The 18,552-nt window shown below is 40.1% G+C and overlaps 1 protein-coding gene across 6 annotated transcripts in view; it reads left to right on the top strand.

Annotated features, from left to right (window-relative positions):
- The window catches only part of Spin1 (spindlin 1), a 98,072-nt gene that overhangs the window by 30,207 nt on the left and 49,313 nt on the right, over nucleotides 1–18,552 (top strand). For 2 of the 6 annotated variants that reach the window (XM_087206342.1, XM_087206343.1), the window contains exons 2-3: nucleotides 2,967–3,176; nucleotides 5,930–5,950. In XM_087206342.1, coding sequence (XP_087062468.1) covers nucleotides 3,125–3,176; nucleotides 5,930–5,950 — 73 coding nt within the window. In that variant the 5' untranslated portion in view covers nucleotides 2,967–3,124. Of the gene's footprint in view, nucleotides 1–2,966; nucleotides 3,177–5,759; nucleotides 5,951–18,552 lie in introns of those variants that run through there. The other 4 variants (XM_087206344.1, XM_087206345.1, XM_021263728.2 and 1 more) reach the window with 3 other exon arrangements.

Genomic DNA, 18,552 nt, shown 5'->3' with positions numbered 1-18,552 from the left:
TCTCAGCAAGCCTGATGAAGGAGGGTATGGGTAGCAGTGGTGAGTTAAAATTCAAGATGAAGAATTTCTAGTGAAATTTTCTATATTTCTGATCCATGTTGAGTGCCTTAGCTGTAAGCATTGCAGAAAGGGAGCTGGATCAGGACTTTACACAGGACCACGACTGAGAAGCATGGGCAAAATGGAGCATAGCAGAGAATAACCAGTTACTGTGATGGACCATCCCTAGCCAGCATAGGACAATTAGAGACATAATGAGATAATAGTAAAATCGTAGGTAATGTTAATCAAAATTTAGAAACCAAGAGATTGCTGAAATAAAAATGTTTAGTAAGCTGTTACAGATGCTGACGAAAAATAAAGCATTGGTTCTAGGGCAGATTCTCTCCAATATCACCATCATCACAGCCATATAGCAGTTGGGGAAAAATGTGTGCTAGATCTAAGAATCCAGGGTATTTGAGGGGCTGGCCAACATGAAGTGAGCAAAGTTCTGGGATAGGGCAGTCATCAATAAGGAGAAGTGCTTGTTGCTTCTGGGTTGGTTGGTTCTGTTAAGCAGATTGCAGTGTTCCCTTTAGTGGTTAGTCTTCAACATACAGGACGGGAATGTGGAGCAGGGTTTTTCTTTTTGTTAGTTTACTCCAAAGCTGTCAGTGTAACATAATCTCTTATCCGTCCTTTCCTTCTACTGGCCTGTAACTTAATTGGTGAATTATCAAAATTCTCCTATTGGCTGCATTGAAGAATTATTGGAGTACAGGTGTTTAGTGTAAGAAATCTGGAGAGCTGTGTATGGTGGTGCACGCTTGTAATCCCAGCATTCGGGAGGCTGAGGTAGGAGGGTCACTACAAGTTCAAGACCAGCCTTGGCCACATAGTGAGTTCAGGGCCAGTCTGAACTACATGGTGAGGACTTTTCTTGGGGAAAAAAAAAAAATCTGAAATAGAGGTGGTGGTTTTGAGCAGGAGATGCTTGAAATATATTCTGGAGATACGTATTGGTGATTAAAAAGTCTAGGTTTTGACTGGCAAATATGTGGCTCAACCATGCTAGGTAGTTTGAAGCAGGAATGTCCAAGAGCCCAGGAATAGGTGTTGAAAAGATCATGCCATATGTTGGTGTTGCCAGGAATGCTGATGGGAATATTGGGAAAGGAAGTAAACTAGCATCGTCAATAAATGAGTGCAGATAATTGGAAGATTAAAGGACTGTCAGAAAAGGATAACTGTTAGTACTATTATATGGCCTGGGTTTCCAAGGGGAGGTTCCGAGTCAGAGAACTTGGGTAAGGATGTGCAGTCAGAAATGGAAGGTTCACCTTTGGTATATGTGCTGCCGAAGCAAGCACAGAAGGCTCACCTTTGGAAGGAGCTGTGTGTGGGGAAAGGCCTATGATGGCAGTGAGATGCACTCACTGAAAATAGTCTTTACTTAGGTTTGAGAGGGAGGAAAGGGGATATGCTCAAGGTGGGAAGAGAGTGGAATGAAAGAAGCACAGGTTTCTGGTGCTGAATAAAGTCAGTGAGTGATGTGAGGCTTCTACAAGGATAGGCTGCTGGGGATAGTCTTCACTGTTGGACTGGTGAGTGGGATGAGTGTAGCTCTTAGTGAGACCGTGTGACATACTGGGGACCTCCCTTAAACCTTGCACAGGGATCCTTAACCCCAGAAAGGGTCCCATGCTTTTCTCAGTAGGCTGTTTATTGCTGTTAGACGTACTATATAGTTTACTTGTTTTATTTTCTCCCCTCCAATCTGAACTTCCAAAAGTAAGCACTTAGTGAATATTTGTTGGATGAACTGATCATTAAAAAATTATTGAATTTTATTTATTTAAAAAAATTTTTGAGACAACATCTTACTATGTATATGTAGCCCAGGCTGGCCTCGAACTCTAGCAGTCCTTCATCTTCAGCCTCCCTGGGATTATAGGTATTTGGCACCATGCCCAGCTGAGAAGGTTTATGTAGTTAATGTTTTTGATGTTGGTGGGTGGGGTTTTGCTATTTGTTGCCCTGGCTGGCCTCCCAACTCCAGATGATTCTCCCACCTCAGCCTCCCAAGTAGCTAAGATCACAGGCACTTGCCACTGTGCCCTGCTAGTTTAGAATTTTGACCTTAAACTGATTCTTCCCTCCTTTACAAAACGTCTTTTTTCTTTCTTTTTTTTTTTTTGGTATCAAGGATCGAACTCGGAACCTTGCGCTTGCGAGGCAGGCGGCGGAACCACTGAGCTAAATCCCTAGCCCTGTCTGTTCATTTCAGATGCCCATTTTGTATTGGATCTTTAAATTTGGGGGTCTGATTTTTTTTTTTTTAGTTCTTTATATATTCTAGATGTTAGCCCTTTGAGGAGTAGGTGGTAAAAATTTTTCTCATTCTGTGGATTATCTTTGCACTTTTGTTTATGGTTTCTTTTGCTGTGTAAAAGATTTTTAATGTGATCTCATCTCAGTTGTTGATTCTTTGTAATATTTCCTGTGCTCTCAAGGTTTTGTTCATAAAGTCTTTGGCTACACCTATGTCTTCTAGAGTTTAATCCATTCTATCTTCCAGCAGATTGTTTTTGTTTTTATATTTAAATTTTTGATCCATTTCCATTTTAGTTCAGTGCATGATGAGAGATATAGGTTTAGGTTTAACCTTTTGCATGGGGAAAGCCAGTTTTCCCAGCACCACTTGGGTATTTGACCCCTTTGTTAAAGATAAGGTAGCTGAGTGTGCCTGGGGGGGTTGTTCCTATATCTTCCGTTCTGTTGCATTTTATCATGGTATTTTTGTAGTATAATTTCAAATAAGAGATTGTGATGTCTCCTACCCATTCTTCTTTAGGGTCTGTCACATTACCTCTTTTTCCTCTTCTGCATTTTACCTGAGACTTGTGTTTAAGCTCTGTTCAGTGGTGTACCAGGCATTTGGTTATTTTCATGCTTTAGCAATGAACTATTTCACTATTTTACAGAGTGCTTCTGGTTCCATATGGTTTTGCTGAGCTTGTAAAAGAGACACTTGGATGGTGGATTAACAAGAACCCTGACGTTTTATGGAAAGTATCAAATTGGAGAACACTGAATTTTCACCCTAGTTCAGCAGCTCTGCTGCTCACGTAAATACAGATGAATGAAGACCCCATTCGGAAAGTCACCTGGCCAGCGGTCCAGAGCTGATGCAGGTAAGCAGTGCAGCTCAGCACACACTTTAGTATAATATATTTTTCCTTTTTCCCTTGTTGGGATCAAAGTTAGGGCCTTTGCACTGAGTTATATCCCCAGGACTTTTTATGTTTTGAGACAGGATATTGCTAAGTTGTCCAGGCTGCCCTTGAACTTGGAATCCTCCTGCTTCTTAGCCTCCCAAGTAGCTGGAATTAACAGTTGTGTACAGCCACACCCAGCTATTATAATAAACCCTTTAAAACAAGTATAAAATTTAGAAGTATTTTCACATGTTTCTAGTGATAATGCCGTTCTTGAAGCTTTATGGTTTCTAGCATATTAGGCTCCTACACATATGAAAGAACAGCTTTAAAAAAAAAGAGAAAGGGTCGGGGATTTAGCTCAGTGGTTCCACCACATGCCTCGCAAGCAGAAGTTCCCAAGTTTGATCCCCGGTACCAAAAAAAAAAGAACAGCTTTAGTTTCTTGAAATGGAGAGATCACACTAAATATTTTTCTAGTATAACCTGACAATAATAGATATCTGATAGATTTAGGAACTGAATTGTAAATACCTGTCTAAGAAGATTATAGTAAAATCAGAGTTACAGTAGACCCTTGAGTTAAGACCAGCCTCACATACAAACAGCTTAGGTTATGAGTGAAATTTTAGTTCTAACTTATGACCAAAGTCTTGAGTGCTGGCGACTTGGGTGGGTGTAAACAAAGACTCTCGATGCCAGAAAAGCATATGTAAGCGTGCATATCAATCTGAGCCCAGATGCACGTGTTTATGGACTTGATTTTGGTCAGTGCTTTATATAAAATGGCTCCCCAAAAACTAGAAAAGCTAAGGAAGGAAGGGAAGGTAAAGCAATCACAACTGAAAAGAAGAAGGAAATTGTGGAGCAAGGTGAGAGTGGCATTCGTGTGACCAATCTTGCTAATACGTACAGCTAATACGTACAGCATGTCGGAAATCCACCGCCTCGACAGTCTTACAGAGAAAAGATTGTGCTGAGCATGGTGGCACACACCTGTAATCCCAGCGCTTGGGAGACTGAGGCAGGAGGATTGCTGCAAGCCAAAGGCCATTTTGGACTACATAGTGAGTTCAAGGCCAGCCTGAACTGCATCGTGAGAACCTGTCTCAAAAAAAAATTGTATATGGAAGCTAGTATTGCTAAAGGTGTTAGTCAAATTAGTAAGTCACAATCAACAGTGTTAGATGAGGTAGAAATGCTGTTATTAGTGTGGATAAACGAAAGGCAGATAGCCGATGATAGCCTGAGTCTATAATTTGTGGAAAAGCTAGGGCTATAAATGCAGATCTTGTAAAGGGTAATCCATCAGTGATAATAGTGAAATATTTCATGCCAGTATGGGGTGGTTTCACAGTTTTAAAGCGAGAACTGGCATGGTGAAGCAACCAGTGCTTATAAAAGGGCTGCTGAAAATTACATACACCACTTTGAAACAATGACAAAGAGAAATGGCTTTTGCTCTGCTCAGTTTCAACTATGATGAAACTGCCCTTTTCTGAAAGAAAATCCCCAGAAGAAAATACCCAGGATGAGAAGGAAATGCCAGTCCACAGCCTATGAAGAATAGGCTAACCTTATTGTTAATGTGCCAATATGAGTGGTGATCTCAAAGCCTTTCTTGGTTTATCACTCTTGAGACTCCCAGAGTATTCAGAAAACATAAAGTCATGAAGAATAAGCTAGGGATCATGTGGAGATCTAACAGAAAAGCCTGGGTAACAAGACTACATTTTCTTGAGTGGATCAGGGAGTCTTTCTGTCCTACTGTTAAGAAATATCTAGAGGACAAAGGCTCTCATCATGGATAATCCTCCTGCTCACCCATGAGATTTGAAAAACGAATTGGCTGAAGAATTCCCATGGCTCTCAGTTGAGTTCCTCCCACCTAATACAACTCCTCTCCTGCAGCCTATGGGTCAGCATATTATAGCTAACTTTGAGAAGCCACACTCCAAGGAACTGTTCCTGCAGTGCTTCTAGATGTCTCAGATACAAATTTAACCCTTAAAGAGTTTTGGAAGGATTATTACAATGTCCTCTCCTGTGTGGGGTTGAGAAATCCTGGGCCAATGTCTCTCTAAGGACACTGAGATCTGCCTGGAAGAACATGTGGCCTAAAATTATACAGGAGAGAGGCTTTGAAGGCTGTGTAGAGGAGCCTGAGCCTTCATTTGACCCTGTGGTTGATGACATCGTCACTATAGCAGAATCCACAGGCTTGCAGGTAGACAGTGGTTATGTGGAGGAACTGGGGGAGAAGCACTCAGGGAAATTGTCTACAGAGAAATTTCAGCAACTTCTGGCTGAGCAACAGAGAATGACAGCTGAGGAGCTTTCTGAAGAGGAGGGAGCATATCAACAATCAGTGCAACAAAATTCTTCTTCTGCAGTAGAGGAAATCCTTAAAAAATGAACAGAGCTACAAACATTTGTAGAGAAGACCCAGCCAGACAGAGAAAAAGCCAATCATTGTATTCACTTGCTTAATGACAATGCCTTGTTATACTACAGAACACTGTTAAAGAAAAGACAGAAACAGACAGCCTTAGACCAGTTTTTACTTCTGAAAAGGTTGAGACCTGGAAAGCCAGAAGCAGGTCCTAGTGGGCTACAGACTCTCCCAAGGACAGGAAGCACACCAGAGATCAGATTCCTGATGTTCTTATGGAAGGGGTCTCTCCTTCAGAACAATAACCACCTTCCATTTCATCCTCCCTTTCTGAAAGCCAAAGATGTCAGCTTGAATGGTGAGTACGTATGAAATTGTTGTTTCTCGTAAACTAGGCACATTTTATAATTTTTTGGTGGATACACTAGGAAAATTATTGGTGTTTCTGGTAAATTAAACACATCATGCAACCCTTTTTTATTGTGAAAAGGTCAGTTTGGGAAGTTCAGAATGCATTATGGGTATTTCCATTATTTCTTATGGGAAAAATAGTCTTAACTTTAAAACCAAGTTGAATTACAACCAGCCCTTGTGAACAAATTGAGTTCGTCAGTCAAGGATCCACTATTTCACATGTGAACCTGAGCTTTGAAAAATGTCTGATATAAGGTTCTTTGATAAATGAATCTGAGAATTCTGTTAGCAACGTTTATGATGTTTCAAAATCTTTTATGTGATTTAGAGCAATTTCTGTAGTATTTGGGGTTCTTTGTACAAGAATCACAAAGATTCAGGTTTCTGAATACTCCTTATCTTTTTACTTTAGCTCTTTTTTTTTTTTGCTACCAGTAATAGAACTCAGAACCTTGCACTTGCAGAGCAGGTGGCGGCACCACTGAGCTAAATCCCGGACCCAGCTCCTTTTTTAATAGATACTGATTTAAATATTCAGTATCAATAAGATTAATTTAGGACAGTGATGACTGAACTGTAACTGATCTAAGAGTTTTTAGTGCAGAATCTAAGCTCTCTTAGCTGTATAAACATTGATGTATTTCTTAGTCTTCTTGAGCATTAGTCTCATGTAAAAACAAAGTCTGTAAATTTACCTATTGGGATTAAGGACTAAATGAAATAATGTGTCAAAGTGCCTGGTACATTTAATAGTATTATTGGTCATACCATTTACATTAAAGGATTTCTATTTCATTAGTTGAAAATATTGCTGTCAGATTTTTATTGACGGGTGAATGAAACCTCCCAGATCCTGCCTGTCATTTAAAATAATAATTCAGGGCTGGGGATTTAGCTCAGTGATTCTGCCGCTTGCTTCGCAAGCACAAGGACCTGCGTTCGGTCCCCAGTACCAAAAAATATATATAATAAAAAAAATAAGAATAATTCATTTTCCGAAGTTCTTGTGTGTACATCATTCCAAAGTGAGAACTTCTCTCTCTCTTTTTTTTTTTTTTTATGAATTTAGAAGTCACCTTCTTGTTAGGAAAGCTGGCTGATCAAAGTGATGTGTAGTATGGTAGAAGTAAGCTCAACCAAAAAGTGCTCTTTTCTGTATTTTCTACACAGTTAACACAACACAGAACCCCTGATTGCCAAAGTGTGTATGTATGTGTGGGTGGAGACACTCTCCCCACCAGCAGCCAAACAGTGCTTGCAGTGAACAACCGAACACCCTCCACTTCAGTTCACTTCTGATCCTATCTGGACCTGATGTCAGAACTGGCTGTTTTGGTTTTGCATGACCCTGTTTACTGGAGTGGCTCAGAGAGCTCAAGGAAACACTTAGATTTACCTGTTTATTATAAGAGATAGTATAAGGTGTAAACGTGAACCAGCTAAAAGATAGGCTTAATGGGGTAAGGCACTGGGAAGGGGCACCTAGATTCCATGCATACTACCCTGCAGGCCCCTCTAGATATTAGGCAAGCCAGAAACTATTCAGACCAAGCTGTGTTGGGTTTTTATGGACGTCTCTTTTTGCAGGCTTGCTTAGTTACACCATAGGCCATGTGTGGTCAAACTAACCTTTGACCCTTCCCCTCTTTGGAGGCCCTAGAGTGAGGTTAAAAGTTCCGAGCTATTGAATTCTGCCTTGGTTTTTCCGGTGACCAGCTGTCCTTGTTTTGTTTTGTGAGGCACAGAAAGGTTTTATTGGGCACAGTCATCTCCTTAATGTACAAAAGACATTCATATCACCCTTAGAGATTTCCTGGGTTCTAGGAGCTGTGTATCTGGAAGTGGGGAGGAATACCAAAAGTGTATTTGACAAAATTACAGTAGTATGCCCTGTTTTAGGAACATTGCTGATAGTGTCTTCAGTATTGCTAGTCAATTATTTTCATTCTTCCCATTAATGGACCAATGTCCTGTTGTCCATTTCTATGTCCATTCGTAAGTAAAATACACACAGTAGGAGGTTAATTGATCTCCTGCAGTGAAAAGTCCAGGTAGGCATTCCTGAGTTGGTATAGGTGGTTCAGCTATGCCCATGGGCAGGGTCATCTCAAAGCACTTGAGGCCTAGGTCCTGTGCTAGATGGGCCCTGTGGAGTGTTTAACAGCTGGGTCCCCTGGAGCATCTTTCTCCTTATGTGGCCTTTGAGAAGTTTGACTTATTATATGGAGGCATCCAGAGCACAGGGAACTCCCATAGGCTCCCTTCTGCAGCATTTGGTTTCCTGAGGCCATATGTGAGGGCCACCAAAGTTCAAGGGAGGGAACACAGACCACACCCTATGCTTGCTGGAAGGAGGAGGCCTGTCAAAGGATTTGTGGTCTTGTGTTAAAACTGGTACAGAGAAATAGATTGGCTAGACAACTTCCAGTGTCTGCCACAACCGCCATACTTGACACTGGGATGACTGTGAGTAATCAGTCAATTCAAAAAGTAAAATTTTATATTCTCTTTATTACTTGCAACTGGGGATTTCTATTTTGAAAATAGGGTTTATCTGTATACTTAAGTTGGAATTTAATTGGTTCCTAAAGTCGTAGTTTTTGTGTGCTGAAGGACATTGTGTTTTTTTGTTTTGGCTGTACTGGGAATTAAACCCAGGTCCTTGACCAAGCACTGCCTCACTGAGCTACATCCCCAGCCCAGCAAGTATTGTTACATGATAAAGTTGTTCTTTTTTTGCATATTTTCTTTTGCTGTTACTAGTTTGCCAAAGATTGCAGTTATTTCTCCTTTTTATTAAATTGGTAGATATAGGAAATTATAATAATGGATAATTTATGTATCTGATACCCATGTTTAAAAAGTATTCTTGCCACTGGGCTGAGGATTTAGCTCAGTGGCACTGTGCCTGCCTGGCAAACGAAAGGACCTGAGTGTGATCCCCAGTACCCCAAAACAAAACTAAACAAAAATTCTTGCCATTATAAATTTTTTGCTTTTAGAAAATGTGATTCAAAAGCAGGGTCGGGCCTGATTAGTACTGGGAAGGGATAAAACGTGATTCAAGCTGGAGATGTAGCTCAGTGGTGCCATGCCTGCCTGGCAAGCACAAGATCCTGAGTTAGACTGATTCAGTTTTTATCATATTAATAAAAATATGTAGTTGAAGATATCATGTGTGCTAAAAGACTTTAAAATTTAAAAAGTATGTGCTCCAGAAGTAATATTTTTAACTCATTCTGATTTTTACTTTCAAAATTTGAAAAAAATATGTATACAAATTTCTCTTGACCCACCAATGTTAGATATTTTGTATTGACTTCTGTTGAGGAATTTAGCTCTTTAACATGACATCTTCCTCTCCACTAGCCTCCTAATAATATTTTTGGCTATAATAATATAAAACATTGTTGAGTCAAGTAATGCAGTATAATTACTGCTTTTGGTGCAATGTTTGGTTTTTCCTGGAGCTTGATTGATTTTTCTTTTATGTGCTTAAATCTTAGAAATTTGAAATTTTAAACACTCCAGTAACTGTAAAACTCGTCATTTCTTGCACAAACGTGATAATCCATCTATTTCATATTTTTAGAACCTTGCTTTTGTTCTTTATTTTGTGTTGATTGCTCTGAGCTCCTGATGCAACACTGCCATCCTAAGAGTCCTTTTCTCTCATACTTATGTTTTCTTTTTTTCCTGGATGCCTTATCTTCGTGGTTTGTAGTCTTCTGTACGAGAAGCATGTTCATGTTTAAGAAGTTTGAAGAATAGGTAGGTAGTGGTTGAGTAGATTGTTAAGGGGAGCATATGTTGATTCATTCATACTCTCTGTGTATGCTTGAACGTAGTCCATAATAACAATTTTTCAGAAACATGCACAAGAGGCATAACCCCACTTGCATTGACCTTGTGTCTGTTCTGTCTTCATGGTCAAACCTGTGCTTGGTAAGAGTCTAGCTTGGAAGTATTTTTCAGTCAGGATTTTCAAGGCATTGCTGTGTTCCTTAACTTTGAGGTACCATTGTTGCTATTTAGGGTTCCATTGTTGTTTTTGGGTGCCCAGTGGTTTCTTTGCTTGTCTGAAAGCTTTTTTTTTTTTTTTTGGTTACAGGGATAGAACTCAGGACCTTGAGCTTGCAAGGCAGGTGCCGAAACCACTGAGCTAAATCCACAGCCCTTCTGAAAACTTTTAAAATTGTCTTATTGTGTGTTCTGGAACTTTATGATAATGTGTATTAGTGTGGGTGTTTTTCATTTATTGCTTCAGCATTTCAGTCTGTAGCCACACTTTGTGGATACAGAATTTTGCATTACTGTTTGATGATCTGTTTTCTCTCTTTTCTGGAATATTTGCTTGGATGTGAGGCTCCTTAGCTTGATTTCTTTGTTTCTTTTTTCCCTTTTCTGATTCATTTCATCCTCTTATCTTTTCTAAGAGGAGTTTATTAACTTTATTTTATTTATTTATTTTTTTTGGTACCAGGGATCGAAGTTGGGTCCTTGCACTTGCGTAGCAGGTGGCGAAACCACTGAGCTAAATCCCCGGCCCTATTAACTTTATTTTTCAACTTTTTTTTTACTTCAGCATTTGAAATGCCTCTGCCTTTTATTTCATATTTGTGTATTTCACAGATGTAAGTAACTTATATTTCTGAGGATAGAAATTGCAATTTTAAGTCTTGTTGGAATTAGCTCTGCTGCTTATGAGTTTCTTTGCTCTTAGCTTTTGTTAAATCCCTGGTGATCCTGGGCTCATTCTCTCATAAAGCTAAGAGGTTGGTGGAATTGGTTCAGTGTAAGGTGCTTGCCTAGTATGTGTGAGACCCTGGGTTCCATCCCTAGGGGGTGGGGACAGGATGACACACAGACGGGACACTGTATGAAAGGAATGGCCTTTGGGCCCTGGTCGGCTTCGCCGACTTTTGATTTCTTTCTTGAAGTTGTACAGTCATACTCCTTGTCTTCTGTTAAAACTAAAACCCTAGTGATCATTGCCTATCATACAAAGCTGAGCAAATAATACCTGAATATTTCAAAAGTGGTAAAGGTACTCAAAGGGAGGAGTAAATTACAGGGTCGGCGTCACTGTGTGGTATGGAAAGGATTGATTAGAATTTCTAATCCCAATAAGTTGCTGGATTTCATTGAAGCATCAGAGTCCACACAAAAGTTCAGGTCCAACAGTTGGTCTTATAGTGGAGCATAGACCTGACTGAGTCTCTCTTAGTCTGTGGTGTTGTGTTGTGCAGCATGGGTACAGCTTAACTCTTTTCAAGTCATAGAATAGTTTATTTTCTATATTATTGTTCAATTTTTTTCTCCTTTCAACAAATAGATACTGTATAATAAAGCTACCTAGAAAAAGATCTTGTTCTGTTTCTTGCTAGACAATCAGTGATCCTCTGGTGAGTGGCATAACCCTACTTTCATTGACAAATTGATACTAGTACCTAGTAAGTATGTATGTGCATTGTACTCTTACTTGCTTTTTAAACACATAGGGTGTGTATTGTTGATTGCTCTTAAGCAGTTGATAGAGATCTTTCTCTTCTTGGTTTTTTTGGGGGGTTTTGTTGTTTTTTTTTTTTTTGGTACTGGGGATCGAACTCTGGTCCTTGCGCTTTCGAGGCAGGTGGCGGAACCACTGAGCTAAATCCCCGGCTCTTGTATTTTTTTTACACCTTAGTAACACTGCTGTTTGGAGGTACCATGTTAGTTTATTCAGTAATCCATTGTTATGGATGTTTGGGTTGTTTCTCCTTTCTGCTGTTAGAAATAGTAGCTCTAATGAATAGCTTTGTCCATGTTTCTTGCTGATGTGTCACTGATAAATTTCTAGTAGAATGCAGTGAAAAAGTATGTATAGTTTTGTAAGAATTAATCATATTCCCCTCCAGGGATTCTGTCCCATTATTTTGTATTCCTGTCAGCAGTGAAAGAGTTCTCTCTCCTTACAGTCTTGCCACTAGCAGATGTCAAAATATGTAGCTTTTGTCTTCCTTGTGGGTAACAAAACAGTGTTTTGGTGTTCTATGTGTGATGGTGAATATCTTGTCTTGAAAGGGTATATTTGTCCTCTCTTTTTGTGTTGCTAATCACACTTTTCCTCTTCACTGTTCCAGGCTCTTTTAATGTGAGTTTTATTTTATTACTCTTTTATCTGTGTTATTTATCTTCTCATGTTTTTGTGTGGAGTCAGTGTTTTGAAGACAGCATTTTCTAAGTCTCTGGTCTCCTGGTGCCATCTGTGTGTGTCTCTCAGCCTATATAACAGATGTGAACTTGTGCACTGATAGGTTGAATCTGAATCTGGTTTCTGGAATACTGGGTGGTATGTTGCTGTTTCTCATGTTTCCTAAAGGGTGTCCTCCAGTAACACAAGAAGATGTATAAGAGATGTAATTTTTTGCCCATATATGTATGGAAATGTCTGTGTCTTCAGTTGATAATTTAGGTGAGTTTGGGATTTTGGGTTCAAAATCATTTTGCCTCAACTTTCAAAACATCACTTTGAAATAGTGTTTGTTCTAACCTAGTGTTGATGACAGAAGAGTAAGTCTAGACTGATGTTTTTTAGAACTTTTTATTTTGAAATGGTTTTGCATATATAGAAGGAATTACTATATTTTCTTTAATGATTTTTAAAATAGACTTTTTGTGTGTGGGCGGGTACTGGGCATTGAACCCAAAGCCTTTGAGCTTTTCGTTTATGGCCCTTTTTTTATTTTGAGATGGGGGTCTCAACAGAGTTGCTCAGGCTGAGTATGAGCTTGCAGTCCTTCTGACTCAACTTCCCAGAGTGCTGGGATTACAATACTGTGCCACTACACCTGATTTAAAAGATTTAAGAGCAATTTTAGCAGAATGGAATATAAAGGGCAGAGAGTTCCTGAATCCCTGTTTCCCTCATGGCTTTATCTTCTTCCCAGGTTCAAAGTGGCACACAGAATTACATTTATTACAACTGATACTTCGTTATCATGGGAAGTCAGTAGGCTTACATCAGGGTTCATTCTTGGTGGTGAACTTGCTGTGTATGTGGACGCATGTGATGACATCTAGCCACCGTTAAAGTTTCATGGCCCTAAATCCCTCTGTCCCCCTTATTCATCCCCCTCCCCATTAACTTCTGCCAGCTGCTGATCTTTTTACGTCTATAGTTTTGCCTTTTCCAGGATTGTCCTGTAGTTGGAATCATACAGTATGTAGTCCTTTCAGGTTGGCATCTTTCATTTAGTAATAGGCACTTTTGTGTCCTCCCTTTTCATAGCCTGATAGCTTATTTCTTTCTAGTGCTGAATAACATTCCATTGTCTGGATGAAGCACAGTTTATGTTTCTGTTCACCTACTAAAGAAGTCTCTTGGTTTCTTCCAAGTTTTTCATTTATGAAAAAACTGCTATAAGTGCCCATGTGGAGGTTTTTGTGTTGACTGTTCTAACTCATTTGCTTAAATACCAAGGAGTAAGACTGCTATATCATATGTTTATAGAGTATGTTTACTTTGTAACAAGCCTCGAAACCGTTTTCCAAAGTGCGTGTACTATTTTGCTTTCTCATAAGCAACAAGTTCCTGTCACTCCTCACATGTCTTTATAAGCCTTTAGTGGTGGCAGTTTTGGATTTTTTTTTTTTTTTTTGGTACTGGGGATCGAACTTGGGTCCTTGTGCTTTCGAGGCAGGTGAGCTAAATCCCCGCCCCTGTTTTGGATTTTAGTCATTCAAATATATATGTAATTGTATTTCATTGTTTTAATTTGCAATTCTCTAATAACATATGTTGTTGCACTTTTTTATAAACATATTTGCTACCTGTATCTTTGAGGTGTATAGGTTTTTTGCCTCATTTTAATTCATGATTTTTTATTGACTTTTAGAAGTGCTTTGTGTATTTTCTGTAACAATCTTTTCTTTAGTAGATATGTCATTTCCTGTTAACTTGGTCAGGCTCTCCCTTATCTTATTATCTTAATATCTTTTGCAGTTTTTCAATTTTTGTTTTGTTACTGGGGATCGAACTCGGGACCTTGCGCTTGTGAGGCAGGCAGTGGCACCACTGAGCTAAATCTCCAGCCATGTTTTGTTTTGTTTTGAAACAGGGTCTCATTATGCAGTTAGACTGGCCTTGAACTCACTGTGTAACTCAGGCTGGGCTCAAACTCGCAATGATCCTTCTGCTTCAGCTTCCTGAGCTCTGGAATTACAGATGGGTGCCACCATGCCTGGGAAGTTTTTCAGTTTTGATGAAGTCCAGCATATCAGTTATTTTTTCATGAATCATGCCCTTGGTATTAGACCCTGCTGAGTCATCTAGGTTTCCTTGTAGATGTTTTATAGTTTTGCATTTTTGGGACTTTGGAGGGGGGCATAGTTTTTGTTCAGCATATAAAATCGTAGTCTAGATTTGTTTGCTTGTTTGTTTTGTGGTGCTGGGGATCAAACCTACGGCCACACATGCTAGGTAAGTACGCATTCTACCACTGAGTTGCTCCCCTCCCTTCTTTTTTTTAAGAGTTGCCCCCCCGCTTTTTTTAAAATTTCTACCTTTCTCTCTCTGCCCATCTGTTTTTTGGGTGGTAATTTTTCTGTTAGTGTAGTTCAGTAGTCCAATGATTAGGACCCAACCTTCTGGTGAATCTGTTTTGTCATCTGTGCATCTCAGTCCCTCTGCCCCTTAGGTGCATGGGGTGGCTTCATTTTAATTCTGCACAGGAACTAGTGCCAGGTTAGGAAACCCTAAATTGTGATTAGGATTGCTGGGGAGTCAGTAGGGACATGCTTGGTTAAAGACCCTTGGGTATGGGGAATAGTCTTTGAAGGACCCCAGCTGTGTTAGTTACTTTTCTTATTGCTGAGAAAATACCCAACACCAAAGTTAGAAGGGAAAGGGTTTATTTGGCTTACACTTTGTAGAGGGTTCAGTCCATAATTGGCCAACTCCAAGGCAGGGATGACAGGCATGGCAGAGCAGAAACAATATGGCACGCACAAGGTAGCAGAGGTAACGGGGGCCTTCACCATGTCATTCTACCTCTTTTATCCCATCCAAACTGCAGGGATTAGGATGGTGCTAAACCAGTCACTCATGTGTAGTGGTTTAGCAATCACACGCCCTTAACCCCTGCATCACACATTTCAGGTTCAACTACCACTGAGAAAGTTCCACCTCATGTTCATGAGGCTTTGGGGACATCTAAACACAAACCGTAGCACCCACTTTCCCAAGTTGTACCTCTAGGGCTTAGGAGTCTGCTTAAATAAATTGTGACCCTCTCTATTTGCCTTTCTAATTTGAGGGGCAGCACTTTATCCTGTGATTGTTTTGTTTTTTGTTTTTTTTGGTACCGGGCATTGAACTCGGGTCCTTGTGTTTGCACAGCAGGCAGCGAAACCACTCAGCTAAATCCCCGGCCCTATCCTTTGATTTTTGATATTTTGATCAACCCAAGAAGAGTTGTTTGTTTTTAGTTTGTTCACCTTTTTGCTTGCTGTTAATATAGATTGGCAACTTCCAAGCCAAGCTCCTTATATGCTAACCAGAAACCACCAGGGTGTGATGGTGCACACCTATGGTCTCAGCACCAGTGAGGCGGAGGCAGGAGGATTGCTACTAGTTCAGGGCCAGCCTGGGCTACATAGAAACCACCAGTTCTCCCTGTTTAGTTTATAGTTTTCAAGAGCTGTTTTTCTTTTCAGGGGCTCTTGTTTGTATTTTGTAATGATGGTATATATCTTCAGATTCCTTGAGGAGGATACCTGTTCTGTAATTTGTAATCAGTGTAATGTGGGGGTGGGTAACGGTGCTGCTCTTTTTTGTCTTTCTTGGTCATACTTTTCTTTTTAAACAGGGTCTCACTATGCAGTTCAGGCTGGCATCTTGCCTCAGCCTCCTGAGTGCTGGGATTACAGGCATGTGCCCTACCATGCCTGGCTCCCAGTCATACTTCGTGATTGCTGATCTTTGGTCATATTTAGGATTAAAAGCTTATTTGTTTGGAAATGATTTACCTTTTCTTCAGTCATACAGAAGATTCCTTCTCCTAAATGAGAAAGTTCCCTGTGTGGGATGTATGGTGTTGATGTGCAGAGGCTTGGAGAGTTTTAGGATGTAGAGACAATGACCAGGGTGGTTAGCACTTGCGGCACCTTCCCCGTATGCCAGCCCCCAGTGTGCCAGTGTGGGGTCCTGTGTGCTGAGGAGCTGGGTGCCCTGGGGGAGGGGGAGGGGGAGGGTTTGACGTCTGGGACAGTCTGGTAGATCTTGAGTTAATGCTTCACTACATTCTTCCTCTCTGCTCTAAGGTCAGAGATATTCTAGGGAGAGTTGCTCCTGCTTCCAGGCTGCATCTTGCCATAACCATTTGGGGCTGTGACGTGCTTCCTTCTTCACCAGTTAACTGTCCTCACACCTCTTCCCAATGCATGGCATATGTTGGTGACGTGGGATAGGGTGGCTCTCTTGGCTGGCAGATCTCCTCCACCTTCTTTCTTTCTCTCTGATCTGGCTTTCTAGACCAATTGGTGGTTGCACATACCTCTATTTAGTTTGCTTTGAGAAATTGTAAATGTACATTTGTGACAGAACTTTGTGTTTTAAAGATGAACAGTTGTTAATCAAGTCCCAGGATAGGAAACTTCTGTCCTTCCCTTTCTCAACTCTCCCCTCCACCCAGAAGACCTACTGTTGGAACTTCTTGGCACAAAGCCCTTTTTTCTTTATACATATTTTTTCTCCTTTATACATATTTTGTTCATTTAAATGTGTATTCCTGATATAGTTAAGTACTGCTTTTGTTCCATGTTAAATTTTGATACCATTATGTTTTCATTTTTATTCTGTTGAGAGTATTTGAAATTTTCTTTAATTTTTGTCTTTGAACCATGAGTTAGCAGTCACTACCCTTTCTTTTGGTACTAGGGATTGAACTCAGTACCTTGCACTTGTGAGGCTGGCTGTGGCACCGTTGAGCCTAGCTTTTTATTGTTTATTTCTAGGTTAATTCTGATGTGGTAAGAGAATATATTTTGTCTTATTTCAAATTGTTTTAGGTGTATTAAGACTTAATATTGTGACTCATCGAATACTGTATGTATCTGGGTGAATGTTTCCCATGTGACCTAGGTAATACATGTATTTTGGCATCATTCATTTCAAGGCAGTTGTTGGTGATATTCAGCTCTTCTATATATATTTTGATTTTCTTCCCACTTGTTATATCAGTTGCTGAGAGAGTTGTATAATTAAATGTAATTATGAATATGACTGTCTTCATTTCTGTCAGTTTGCTTCATGATTTTTAGTACTCTGTAATTAGATTTATATATAAGGTTATTGTGCTTCTTGATTAATTGACCTTTTTATCATTTGTCCTTTTGGGGGGGGGTACTGGGGATCGAACTCAGGACCTTGTGCTTGCAAGGCAGGCGCCAGAACCACTGAGCTAAATCCCCAGCCTCTTATCATTTGTCCATTTTGATCTGTGGTAATATTGTTTGTCCTGAGGTAAATTTATCTATTAATAATTGGTTCTTCCTTTAATTAGTACAGTCAGACTATTTTCATTTTATGTTAATTGTCATTGTGCTGGAACTAGAAAACACTTTTGCTAAGATTTAGTGTTTTAAGTCCATAGGTAAACTGGCTTGCTCATTTTGCAGCACCTTAAAGATTTATTCTTCTGTCTTCTGGTTTGCATTGTTTTTAAACAACAAAGCTGAAGCCTTTCTGCATTTAATGTGTCTTCTCTTCTTTTGGGTCCCTTCTCTCTCTCTTTTGTTTGTTTTTGTTTTATGGCATACCTGGGGTTCCACCTGGCCTACAGTCTGAGCTACATTCCAGCCTTTTAGTTTTTTGAGACAGGGTCTTGCTGTGTTGTTCAGGCTGGCCTTGAACTCACTGTGAGGCCCAGGCTGGCCTCAATTCACAGAGATCCTTCTGCCTCCACCTCCTGAGTGCTGGGATTACAGACGTGTGCCAACACACACAAGGTCTTATTGAGTTGCTAGTTGCTAGTTGCCCAGGCTGAGTTACTGGGCTGAGCTCAAATTTGCAGTTATCCTGACTCATCCTCCCAGAGTTCTGGGAATTTAGGTAGGTATGTACCACTGTGTTGCCTTCTTTGGCTTGTTTTAAAATACTTTTTTAATTGCCAGCATAGTGGTGGATGCTTGTAATCCCAGTACTCTGGAAGTAGAGGCAGGAGGATTGCTGCAAGGTTCAGTGTCAGCTACATAGCGAGTTCAAGTACAGCCTTAGGAGACCCTGTTGCAAAAAGACAAAAAAAATGCTTTATGAACAATTCTCAGGAGTGGTTTGACATGATCTCTTTAATCTTGCTTTGTATTTATTGAATTTGTTAGCCCCATGACTGCTTTTTGTCACAACCAGAAGGCTTTCTACATTTGCCCCTTTGTTCCTCTCTCCTCTCTTTCTTAGAGTGGGGGTTCCAATGTTAGCCCCATTGGTATTCTCATACACACTTCCAAGATCTCTGTGTGCCCCTGTTGTATGTGTGCGCACACACTATTTTAGTTTGAACTGCTGTT

This window comes from Heterocephalus glaber, unplaced genomic scaffold (genome assembly GCF_053883595.1).
Source record: "Heterocephalus glaber isolate CG9 unplaced genomic scaffold, H.glaber_assembly_v1.0 deba00000621, whole genome shotgun sequence".
NCBI lineage: Eukaryota > Metazoa > Chordata > Mammalia > Rodentia > Bathyergidae > Heterocephalus > Heterocephalus glaber.
This window is presented reverse-complemented; position numbering and strand designations above follow the sequence as displayed.